This window comes from Danio rerio, chromosome 3, assembly GCF_049306965.1.
Source record: "Danio rerio strain Tuebingen ecotype United States chromosome 3, GRCz12tu, whole genome shotgun sequence".
Lineage (NCBI taxonomy): Eukaryota > Metazoa > Chordata > Actinopteri > Cypriniformes > Danionidae > Danio > Danio rerio.
In genome coordinates, this window is record NC_133178.1 from 29,750,465 (window position 1) to 29,763,469 (window position 13,005).

The window sequence follows — 13,005 nt, forward strand, 5'->3', positions numbered from 1 at the left end:
ACCCTAGACATTAGTCGGAGAAGTCCAGTGCGGTCATGTGCAGCCAGCTACATGGCTAGCACAGCTCCTCTTTAGCCGAAATAATTTTAAAAATCAACTTTTGCCTCCGCGACGGTTTGTGTTTGGACGCTGGCGGCGGCGTCATCCACACGGGTTGACGTAGAAGATCCAGGCTGCGTTCATAGTGAGCTTCGCTGATATATACAGGGCTGCATGTAACATTTAAACGAAGTGCGGTCACACCCTGCCCGAGCCTTTAAAACAAACCCCTCCAGCTTCTGTCAGCTCGACTTCAGTGGCGACCAGAGGACAGCCGGCTTTCGTTTGCAGCTCATCAAAAAGCCGCTGGTTAATTTCACCATCGGGAACTGCAGGGGTTTCGTGAAGGTTCAGAGTAACTTCCTCATATTCCCGTAGAGTGAATCATCATCATCATCATCACCACCAGCGTTGGCATTCACTCTGAATTCAGCTACCAGCGCTCTGTGACACTCGTGTGTTTTGCCAAAAAACTGATACTAAACTCATTAACGGGACATGTCGACTCGAACGGCGCACGGATAGGCGTGTTTTTGCGGTAAACAAATACCGGTTCAATTTAATGCTGATAAGACAATATTGCTTGGCACCAAATCGTAAGTATGAAAACATACAGTGTACAATGTCAGAATCGATATGACATCCCACGGGGTTTAGGGGGTTAAATTGAGGGTATTCGGCTAACATAAAAAAACAAAGATTTTCAAATTCTTATAGATATGTCAAGTTCATCCCCTTCACATACGAGCCTCCCCTGGCATTACCTACGTAATAAGTGCACCGTCCACAATAAATAAATGAATAAATACATAAATAAAAAGAACACATGCTTCATGTGCTTTCTTCTTTTAGTTTAACAACAGAGATCTTCTGATATCAAACGCGTTGCCTGTTCCCTGTCTCGCACTACCCGGATAGCTTGAAGAGCTAACGGGCTAGCTGCCGTCACCTTGATTGTGCTGACTGCAAAAACACACGAGCTCCACAGTCACTGTTTTAGCGGTGGTCACACATCACAGCCGGTTTCCCCAAACAGCTGCACTTGCATTCCTGCAAGCCCCCTACTCCGACTAAAATATCCCTATCCGTAGGCTTGGCATTTGTCATCCAGCAGACGGAGGAATGTTCGTGGTGCTCGGCTCACAGAAACACGTCTCCTCTACGGTGCCAAGTGATGTTGCTGCTAGCTTGCAGTGATTTCAGCCAGCAGAGTTATAAATGAGAGCTTTGGAGAGGAAATCCGTTTCTGATAGGCGGCTTTATCAAAAAAAGGTTAATATCCGCGACATTCGTCCGGCGCATTTCTTGTGGGCTGTGTGATACCGGTGTGCGGGAACATGCGGCTGGTGGAGGGGCGCAGCGGCCCGGCCTTCACTCTTCTCATCCGCTGATGCTGCAGCGCTATAATCCAGTCTGGACCAACTGGGACGAGCCGGGGGTGGCGCGAGGACAGGATGCATTCAATTTTCCTTTATTAAAAGATTTTTGCCCATTAAAAATACATTTTAAAGATGTCACAACATGAAATCATAAACTATCTGCTTCGCATATTGTATTTGATATTATTTAAAATCATTTAGGCTATACCTTAATGATAGCTCAAAATAGCGTTGTCCGAGTCTCTTTTTTCTCTGAATTGGTTGAACAAAGCTGAGTCTAAACGATTCGTTCGCGAATCGGTCTAAACGATTCAACCATGCATTGGAATGAGCCACCGAAGATAGCATCGTCTGCTCGTTTGATTGAGTAGCCTAATTGAATCCATACTAATGAATGTGTGAGGTATGAATGGCTCCGGTACGCAGGCTGTCCACATTCTGTAGCACTTTACCATATACGGTGGGTACTTTTTGACTATCAGTCATTCCTTTGTCACATTTAAATATTTTTTTCACTTAGTAAGTAGTCAGCTAGAAATCTCAATCATCAGAATGAGATGATTTGGGGTTTTAGTAAGGATTTGACCAATGTGTCAAAGTTACAATGACCCATTCATTCATTCATTCATTCATTCATTCATTCATTCATTCATTCATTCATTCATTCATTCATTCATTCATTCATTCTCTTTTCAGCTTAGTCCCTTTATTCATCTGGGATTGCCACAGCAGAATAAACCGGCAACTTATCCGGTATATCTTTTACACAGCGGATGCCCTTCCAGCTGCAACCCATCACTGGGAAACATCCATACACTCTTGCATTCACACACATACACTACAGTCGATTTAGCTTATTCAATTCACCTCTCTTTGGACTGTGGGGAAAACCGGAGCACCTAGAAGAAACATGAACACAGGGAGAACATACAAACTCCACACAGAAATGCCAACTGACCCAGCCAGGGCTCGAACCAGCGACGTTCGTGCTGTGAGGTGATCATTCTACCCACTGCGCCACCTTTACAATGACCCCCCAAAAAAATATATACCATGAAATTCTACTGGAAAATATTCCTATATATATATATATATATATATACTGTATATATATATATATATATATATATATATATATATATATATATATATATATATATATATATATATTAATACATTTAGAACTTTTTTAATGTTTACATGCAGACCAACCGATAATAAACAATCTGAAATTATTAAAATAACCTGTTTTACTGGATATGCAAATCAACAACTTCACCTAAGATATAAATTAAGTACCTGCTACACTTTAAAATTCCGCTTTTTGAAACAACCGACTGTTCAAGTTTACATGTAAACCAACAACAAAGACCATTTCTTCCATCCAAATATTTCTGAAGGATGAAACTTAAATCCAGTCCAACATTTTTTAAATTTACGAAAGCCATTTTACCTTGAAAAATGATGTCACAACAGGGCGTAATGAATCTCAAATACTAAACTTCATATGCATTCGTGTCTTTGAAGACTTACAATAGCCAATACAATAGTATTCATCAATTTAGCTTTCGAAAGGTTGCCCGTGAATGGAGAGGGGTCTGGATGCAGACCTGGTGCAGTGCAATCTGAGCTGCATCCAATGCGTTTTAATGGGCTCACCTAACCCCACCCCTAACCCTACCCATCACGGTGACGTCACTCACTCCATATAAGTGCATTGTGTCTGACATTGCATCGCAGAGTGATGCAATCTCAGCTTGCATCAGAAAGGCTGCATCCAGATACTATTGCATGAATGCCCCTTCCTCTTTGGGTTGCCATTTGAGATTGGGCCAAAAAATACTGTTACATTTCATGCCAACTTTTCTGAACCAAATCATGACTGCAACTGGGACACATTAAATTAATACTTAATAAATAATACTAATACTATTAACACTAATACTCTAGACAACATTGGTTGATCAGACAGCAATGTAGTCCCTAAATATGACTTAATTAAAAGTTTAGCTTTATAAGTGGCACAATCCAGGTCAAAGATCTTTAAATGAAACAATTGAACTTTTATTGCACCAGGCTGCATGGATTGACAATGCCAGCTTGCCAACAAGCACAACCAGCAGGGATGGGTAGTATTTATGATACAAGTATTTCTAATACACATTTTGCAAGTTGTATTTGATAGGGTGGATGATAATGGGTTAATATTTTGTATCAAAATACTTTAGTGTCTTGTATTTTTGAATTTTAAAAATACTGTAAAATACTTTGTAGGAAGTCTATATGATGACATCTTTAAAATGCTGCCTCAGATTGATGCTTTCTGTTATTTGCCTATTCTTGAGGTCAGAACAGAAAATTAATAAGGTGTTCAACTCTTGTACTATGGATGGAAGTTATGCATATTTCCTTAAGAAATAAGTTAGAGTAAAATATTAGTCCTTAAGAACAGAATTTGGAGCCTACAGCACATAATTATTCTCAGTCTCAGCGCTGCAGGTGGAAATTCAGACAAACTTTTAATAAAACACCTAAAGATGGTGTGCTGGTGTTCGCTAAGTGGGTAAACTGAGACTTTTCCAGTTAAAGGAGAACTGAAAGAATCTTGCGGGAATGAGTAAACTGCACATATAATAGTAGTTTTGGTTAAATTGCTGATGTAGATGCCAAGAAAATAAGACAAACAACATTAAAACAAGTCCTACAGTGGCTGACTTAATCTTGCTTAGAAAAAAGCTGTTGTTATCAAACATGGTTTACTTCACTAGGTCAGTTTAATGGTGAAGCGATTGATCGAATATGCCTGTTGATAGAAGGTTTGCGAAGAAATGTTATACTCCCATGTAAAAGTGAGGGTATTCTCACACTAAAATACAGTATTTTAATGTAATACTTGTTGTGGCTGCTGTATTTTTTAGTTTATTTTATACATATAAAATTGAGGTATTTGAAAATACATTTTAATGTATTTTTGCCCATCACTGAGCACAGCCGTCAATAAAATTGCTTAACATCTGACTATTTTTTGCATGTTTTGCATTTTTGCAAGTGTCACAATATATTTCCCTCCAGAAACTTGCGTTCTGTGAATGAAAGTCGCCTCGTGGTTCCATCCTAAAGAGGGAAGAAATCACTTTCCTGAACTCTCGCTCTAATCTGCCCAGTTGGTGGGATGAACTCCCTAACTGCATCAGAATGGCAGTCACTCACTGTCTTCAAAAAATGACTTAAAACTCAACTATTTAGTCTCCACTTTCCTTACTAATTTGCAATTCCCTCTCTGACCCCTCCACTAACTACATTATTAAAAAAAAATGACTACTGTTTTGCTTCTGACACTTTTTTTGCATACCTGAAACTTGCCTATAGCACTTATTCATTGTTACTTTTATAGTTGTGTAAATTGCTTCCTTGTACTCATTTATAAGTCGCTTTGGATAAAAGCGTCTGCTAAACTAAATGTAAATGTAAATGTAATATTTATTTTTTTTTATTCACAAAGAGTACTGTAATAGTGTACTGCCTTTTACATATACAAGAATGACATGTTATATTACCTTAAAAAATTATGGCCCTGCATTACAAAAAAAACGCCTCAATATGCAAATCAAAACCTTTCAATTTCTTTAGCATATTAACATCTATTGGACTAATGCAACACAGCGTTCACAAATTATTGTTCTACAATGATCATTTTAGAGACCAAATCTCACACTCATGAAAGGTATCACATGCACCACAAGGCTGAAATGAAAATTTCCAACCACGATGACAAACGTATTTGTTTTTTTAAATGAGTCACGATGTGTAAACCATGCAGACCACAGGCCCATGATGAGTCTATTAATCTGAGCATTAGGCTACATTTACATGAAACATTTTGCAAATAATTATACTTTTTTTACTTATTTAAAACAAAGTCAATTAGTGTAGACAGGGTAATTCAGATGGAGAAAACCTTCACTGGAGATCAGTTGCATGAAGATACTGTATGCAGTTTGCCTTAAATCTTAATTTTGATTTCAAAATGAAATTTGATAAAAATAAATGAATGCAATCATGAAATTATATTTCTTTGTTTGCAGGTCTGAACCAGTGGTTTAAAAACAAGAGCTGTAAAACTTTTTAAAAGGGTGCCATAGGTGTCTAACACCAATGTTTGATTTCCTTTAGCTTACGTTCTTAAGTAATATTTACAAAGCTGAGTAAGTCTGCTCTGTCTGATCAAAATTATATTTAAAGATAATACTGCATAAATCCCCGATTAATTATGCCTGCGGTGCCAATCCATTCATGCCACCTCTGTATTAAACAATGACATGAACGCACTTCAAAAGTGCTTCATAAAAGTTATGCCTGCTCTGACACACTTTAAATCCAAGTAAAAATGCAGAAATAATAGCAGTAAATACAATGAAACCATTAATTTGTGTTTAATATAATGGTCTAAATATCACCTTTGCTCATGGTTTTGCTGAATTAAAACCACATCCTTTTATGCTAAATAACAACCTTTATCAATATTTCCAACCCTATGCATCCTGCATACACATTGACCATAAAGGTGTGAATGCTCTCAAGTCTGACCAGGGGTGAGATGTAAACTGTGGTGTATAAATATGAACACAGCACAGATACTTGATCTAAGTCTGCATGTGGGACACTCTTAGACTAATGATTCTGAAGACCCTCTGGGTAAGTTAGAAAGATCTTAAACTCATTTCATTGCAAACATGCTGTTTTGTTTTTAAACTGACCTCTGCTCCAGTTCAGAAAACTGCAATTTAAGTAAGAATTTACATGCTAAAACATCCCATGCCTTTATAAAACATTTCATTAATAAAAGAAACTGTATTTAATAATTATTAGATCACTGCATATTGAAGGGGCTATAATAAACCGAAAAATTAAAAACACAAATCACGACATGCATTGTATGTTGTTGAAATTGTTATGATGTTAACGACATGTTTCAATGCAATCTTATTTTCTCTAGGAAACTCACAATGGTTCCTGTAGCTCTACTGTGCTCTGTGCTTCTTCTATACCTTACTCCTCCAACCAGCCCAGCATGCTTTCTGGGAAAACAAGCAGAGTGTCAAGATGCCAGTTTTGTGCCAGGATCTGACTTGGCTGGGGAGGGATTCGACATTACTAAGATGCAACGCCTGGGGACCTTTGTCTTCGACATGAGTAAGTGGGATCTCAATAACAACACGTGTAATCTGTGCAAAAACCCATTCATGCAGAACGAAAAGCAGAAGCTCCCGGTGTCAGCCGTCTACTGGAGGGCATCTCAAAAGTGCACCATGTCCCTATCCAGCTCTGTTTATGAGTCCAGCGAGTCCCTGGTCAGTTCCAGCACCTCCTCCATAGAGAACAACTGGAAAACTGGACTGGGAATAGGAAATATGTTAAGTAAGGTGTCTCTGATGGTTGCTGGAACTAACTCAAGGCTTTCTGACTATTCAATGAGCAAGACCAAAAAGGACAAATTCAGCTTCATCAAGCAGTCTGCATCCTGCGTGTACTACAGGTAATGCTTAATATAGTTAAAGGGATAGTTCACCCAAAAATGAAAATGATGTCATATTTCAAACCTTAATCTGTTGTGGTAAACACAAAAGAAGATATTTTGAAGAAAGCTGAAAACCTGTAACTATTGACTAATAAGTATTTGCTTTTCCTGTGGAAGTCAATGGTTACAGGTTTTCTGCTTTCTTCAAAATATCTTCGTTTGTGTTTTGGGTGAACTATTCCTTTAATTGCGCAGCCTTTTGGTTACTGCATGCTGATATTAATGCACAGCTCTATAAACGACTTTCTTCAGCTACAGGATTGCCAGCAGCGCTCCTCTTCACCATGAACTAAGAGATGACTTCAGTAACCTTCCAGCGACGTATGACAACCAGACAAAAGAGAGCTACCTGTCACTCGTTGAAAAGTTTGGCACACATTACATTATCCAGGTAATCAAAAAAACTCACCACTAATATGCTTATACAGATAAATACAAGTTATCGAGTGAGTGATTGATTGTGGAAGTCATATTTAGAGAACAACAAATACTGTAACCTTCCTTGTTCAAATTTTTTTTTTTATTTAGTTGTGGCAATACCATGCAAATAGAAGAAAAGTTTTTTACAAAAGTCACTTAAAAATGTATTTGGTAAAAATCACTGTATAGCAAATAAGGCAAGAAAGTAAAAATTCAGTAGAGTGCTGACAGAAGTCAAACATGAGTAGAAAGTTTGAAGGCGCTTCAAGGGACAGTTGACCTAAAATTAAAATTTGATCTGTCTGTCATTATTTACTCATCCTTTACTTGTTTCAAACCTATTTGAATTTCTTCTGTTCAACCCAAAGGAAGATATTTTAATGAATGCTGAAAATCTGTAACCACTGACATCTATAATATATATTTTTTTTCTATGGATGTCAATGGGCTCTATGCACAGTTAGAGTTTTAAAGCCAATGATAAACTTGTGGTGAAAGCTTAATGTGACTATTTTCATTTTCACAAGGTTGTTTTTACAGCATCGATGTTGTAATATAATTACAATACATTCAGTTAAATTCAGTCAAGCCTAAAATGAGATGAAAGTCGTCAGTAGCAACAGGCTAGCGCAAAAATTTCAATGAAAATACTGGGGTAAAATAAACTGTCATATTATAAAGACATGGTGGGGGAAAATGGACTTTAATGCAGTGCTTCTTGTCCGATCTGAGACCCACTTCATATCGTATATCTATCAGGCAGTGAAGATCGCTGATTTTTAAAGAAATCAGATCTTAAACATGACAATTTTGTAATAAAAAGACAGTTCACCAGAAGCCCTTGGGCTGCCTGGCTGAAAATTAAAAGCCTGCATGCATACAGCCAATAGTTACAGGTTTTAGGCATTCTATTTTCTTTTTTCTTGAGCAAAATAAAGGAACTCAAGGTTAGCAATTTCTTGAGGGTAAGTAAAATTTCATTTTTTGGTGAACTATCCCTTGAAGCCACGTTCACACTATGGGTTTGTGCATGCGAAATTCTGTTTCACAGTCCTGCACAAAAGTGTGGGGGAAAAAGATGATGTGAGACTGATTACTTTCTGTATTTTAAATAACTGTACACAAAAAAATGATTCATGATATAAAAAAAAGTAATTAATTGGATTTACAAAAATGTTTTAAGGCAAGTAGTTGCAAACAATTTATATGTGCTGAATTTAAGCAAGTTATATTTATTAATGTTCAACTTAATTTGTTTGTTTAAATTAAGTTTATTGAAGCTGTTTGCAACAATTTGCAATAAAACATTTTTTTTTCAGTGTTCAAAGAGGACATGTTTTGATCTTCTATTGGACATGGTCAGAGATTACCAAGCTTTGTCTGCTGCATTCACATGCATATAAATGAATGCATATAAATGGAATTGCAGTTTGACCATGGTTTTTCTCTAAATGAGTTGATCATATGTACAGGACATCACCGTAGTTAGTCACAGTAGTCACGCAAGATGTTCATTCAGGTTAAGTTCTAGGCTCTTGTCTGGCCATTTTATTATTTTAATATTTTCAGCTAAAGGCTTTCAGCTTTACTCATTGTCCTCAATAATATATATATATATATATATATATATATATATATATATATATATATATATATATATATATATATATATATATATATATATATATATATATATATATATATATATATATATATATATATATTTTCTTTTTTTTTTTTTTTTTTTTTGGTGATTAATGCAGAGAAGTAACTTAACGTTGCTGAAGGAGCTTCTGATAAACCTTTGCTACAGAAAACATCCCCCAAACCATGTCACTTCCTCCTTCACCTTTCACTGACTTCTGCACATATTTTATGTTCAGTCTTTTCCCATACCACTAACAAAAAGTTTCCCATAATGGCCAAATTAATTAAACTTCATACTTTAAAATTATGCTTTGGACAAGTTCAACCTGCTTCAACCTTCAGCAAAGGTCAGTCTAGTCTTTTGATTATCTGCTGATAAACGTTTGGTCACTGCAAGGACTTCAGATCCTTCAGTGCTGAGATGGCTTATTCAGCTGCATTGTTGAACTGATTATCATTAAGATTCTCCATTATCATTTTGTGCTTTGGATGGATGGCCAGAGGTTTTGTAGAACTTGAATGAGCTAGTAACATTTTTTAGATGCATTATTTTAGAAATCAAAAATCAGGATAACCAGCTTCTCTTACTGTAGCTGAAAGACTTTTCCTTTTGATCTTCATTTTTTTAAATATCCCATTTAAGTATTTATACTGTGCTTTGGATCGTGTATAATTCTTGAAACACCTATAACTTTGCTAGGCAGTGACTTAAAATTGAGGAAGGTACAAGTTGTTCTCTAAATTTGATCTCTATTGTGCAGTGTTGTTTTGGGTCTGTCACGAGTGCGTTTGTAATGTGTTGTTCAGGTAAAACTGGGTGGAGGTGTGCAGTCTGTCACCAGTGTTAAACAATGCATGGCGACTCTACAAGACCTCAGTGTAGATGAGGTCAAAACATGCTTGGACGTCGAAGCATCTGCAAGTGTGATGGGGAGGATAAGTGTAGACACAGCTTATCGTCACTGTAAACAGAGCCAAGACAAAAAACTGAGCGCACACAGCTTTGCTAACAGTTTCAGTGATAGGTTTGTGCCTTGACTTTTTAAACTTTTAAGAAAGAGCTTGAAATGATTAACATTAGAGACTTCCATAAATAATAATAAATCAATGTAAGAAGTATTATCTGATATTAATTATAATATTTATCATTTTTTTATTATTTATTTTATATTTTTTAGAGATTAAGGCATTTTTCTTTATATTTTGTATAAAAATGATCAAATAGCTACATATATTTTCTTCTATATAATTCAAATATCTATCAAATTTAGAAATTTAACTTTAATATAATAATAAAAAAAATAATAATATTAATTGTTATTATAATAATAATTATTATTATTATTATTTATCATAACTATTATTATTAACTTTCACCATAATTAGTAGATATAGATATTTTTCTTTACATGTATAAAATCTGATATATGATATATAGATATAATAGATTATGAAAATGAAATAATAACTCTGAAATCCTCATCCTAACTCTAATCTTGAGTGTAAACGTAGCAAAATCATACTAATTGATCCTATCATATTATAAATGTATTATACTGTATAAAAACTAACTGTATTGTAGTAACTAAAGAAAAAAATTTATTAAAATAACAGTTTATTATGACGATTATTATTATGTGCTCCTTTACACTTATCATTTTCATTAATGTTCCACTAGGTTAACAGAAATCACCGGTGGCCATACTCAAGACAGCGCTCTTCTCTTCTCAGCCAGCAATGACCCTGGTGCTTATAAACAGTGGCTCTCCTCAGTGCCTCAACAGCCAGACGTGATATCCTTCTCACTGAAACCCCTCCACATGCTAATGCCAGCCAAAAACCCCAAACGCGATCAACTACGCCGTGCCATTCATGACTACGTCCTGCAGAAGGCCCTCTTGAAGAATTGCTCTTCACCCTGCAAAACCGGCATCGCGACAAACCCCAAAGAGCCCTGCGCTTGCAGCTGCCACAACAATCCTGCTGTCAAAGCCAACTGCTGTCCCGCACAACGAGGAATTGCCCAAATTACAGTGACTGTAATGAGAGCCACAGGTCTGTTCGGCGACTATTTTACCTGGACCGATGGCTACGTCAAGGTCTTTCGAAATCAAAAGCTCTTTTTAGGGGAAACGCCAGTGATCTGGAACCAGAACTCACCAAAGTGGAACTGGAGGTTTGATCTTGGGAGCTTTGTTGTTTCTCAGTTTGGGGGATTGAAATTAGAAGTTTGGGATAGGGATAATAAGTGGGATGATGATCTTTTGGGGACGTGCAACATTCAGCTGAAGGCCGGTGTAAAAAATGATTTCTGTCGACTCAATCATGGTTTGCTGTATTTTAAGACGTCTGTGACGTGTGGGCCTAGTTTGGCGGGCTCCTCGTGCACTGAGTATGTGGGATCTCCGATGGCGTCCCACTTGGAGAAGCTCTACGTGTCGAGACATGCAAGACCTGTCCCGAAAGATATGCTGGTGAAAATGGGGGTGCTCTTAAAGGAGCGTCGAGCCCTGTTGGGTCAGACCAGTGAGGCTGAAAGCAAAAGGCAGAATTTGTGAACAACAAGAATGCTAGTCTCTCGTAAATCTCGTTACTTGTTAGATGCAGCAAGAAGCATTTAAATTTAATTCATTTAGCAGATATATATTAGCATACACTTATACATACAGTTGAAGTCAGAATTATTAGCCGTCCTGAATTATTAACCCATCTCAATATTTTCTTTTCAATTTCTGTTTAACGCAAAAAAAAAATTTCAACGCATTTATAAACATAATAGTTATAATAACTCATCTCTATTAACTGATTTATTTTATCTTTGCTATGATGACAGTAAATATTTATTTCTAGTTATTTACTAGTATTCAGCTTAAAATGGGATCTAAAGGCTTAAAGAGCCCTTATTTTGTCTTATAAAAGTTCATATTTTGGTTTTGGGGGTCTTCAACAAAAGCCTTAGATGCAAGCAAGGTCAAAAACCCTTTCATTGTCTTATAGTATATATTTATTTTTACCTTATTATCCCAATGACTCCTATATTATTCATTTAGTGATTCATTTGTTCCCAAACCCCTAAGCTAATCTGCTGTGATTGGTCTGATGACCCAGTCTGTTGTGATTGGTCAACTGCGTTCAGCGTGAGACAGAGAGAAACACCCAGCATGGCTATGAAATGGCAGAGTATGTAAGAGCCCAATGCAGGAGTGTGTTAAAGCAATGCAGTTAAAGACCGAGAGATCCGAACCAAACACGATTAATTGATTGGACTCTGAGTCGACTATTTCATTAAAGAATTAACAGTTTTAAACACGGTGCACTTATAGATTTAATCCTCAGCAGGATGTTTTCAGTCACTTAGAGCTGTGTTACACACTGCATGAAAGTTCATCTTCAAAAACTCATAATAGGGACTCTTTAACTAGGTTAACTAGGCAGGTTAGGGTAATTAGGCAAGTTATTGTATAACAGTGATTTGTTCTGTAGACTATTGAAAAAAAATGTATTCCTTAAGGGGGCTAATAATATTGACCTTAAAATGGTTTTAAAAACTGCTTTTATTCTAGCCAAAATTATTCAGATAAGACTTTTTCCACAAGAAAGAATATTATAGGAAATACTGTGAAAAAATTAATTGCTGTGTTCCTTTGAGGAAATGTTTGAAAAGAAAAAAAAAATACCGGAGGGCTAATAATTTTGACTTCAACTGCACATGCAGTTTTATATTTTGTATCTCAGCATTGCATTTTATTTGTATCAATTTTGCTTTGATTTACAGATTTAGATGTTTGATGTATTCTATGCTTGCAGATTGTTATTTGTCCATTGCTTGCAGATATTTGGCTAATAAAATAATTAGAAGCACAGCAGCTTCAGTGATTCTTTAAAATGATTACTGTCATTGGTAACACTTTAGTTTAGGTCACAATTCACGGTATTAACAAA

General features: G+C 36.3%; 1 protein-coding gene across 3 annotated transcripts; it reads left to right on the top strand.

Moving 5' to 3' along the window:
• The first annotated feature begins 5 nt into the window (after positions 1-5).
• prf1.9 (perforin 1.9) lies at positions 6-12,928 on the top strand. Of its 3 annotated transcripts, none has more exons than XM_073943025.1 (5): positions 6-2,414; positions 6,415-6,954; positions 7,249-7,387; positions 9,871-10,088; positions 10,742-12,921. In XM_073943025.1, exons 1-5 carry the CDS (start codon positions 2,329-2,331, stop codon positions 11,619-11,621), a joined length of 1,863 nt encoding a protein of 620 aa, XP_073799126.1. In that variant the 5' UTR covers positions 6-2,328; the 3' UTR covers positions 11,622-12,921. The 3 variants fall into 3 exon arrangements, with proteins under 3 accessions (XP_073799126.1, XP_073799132.1, NP_001304687.1); XM_073943031.1 differs by lacking the exon at positions 6-2,414 and adding an exon at positions 5,962-6,113 and having other exon boundaries at positions 10,742-12,928; NM_001317758.1 differs by lacking the exon at positions 6-2,414 and having other exon boundaries at positions 6,425-6,954; positions 10,742-11,621.
• Positions 12,929-13,005: the final 77 nt, after the last annotated feature.

Excerpts from the sequence above, each read along its gene's own strand:
- prf1.9 (XM_073943025.1), top strand. The coding sequence starts at position 2,329 with ATGAACACAGGGAGAACATACAAACTCCACACAGAAATGCCAACTGAC. Across the intron at positions 6,955-7,248 it reads GCATCCTGCGTGTACTACAG|CTACAGGATTGCCAGCAGCG; the intron begins GTAATGCTTAAT and ends GACTTTCTTCAG. Across the intron at positions 7,388-9,870 it reads GCACACATTACATTATCCAG|GTAAAACTGGGTGGAGGTGT; the intron begins GTAATCAAAAAA and ends TGTGTTGTTCAG.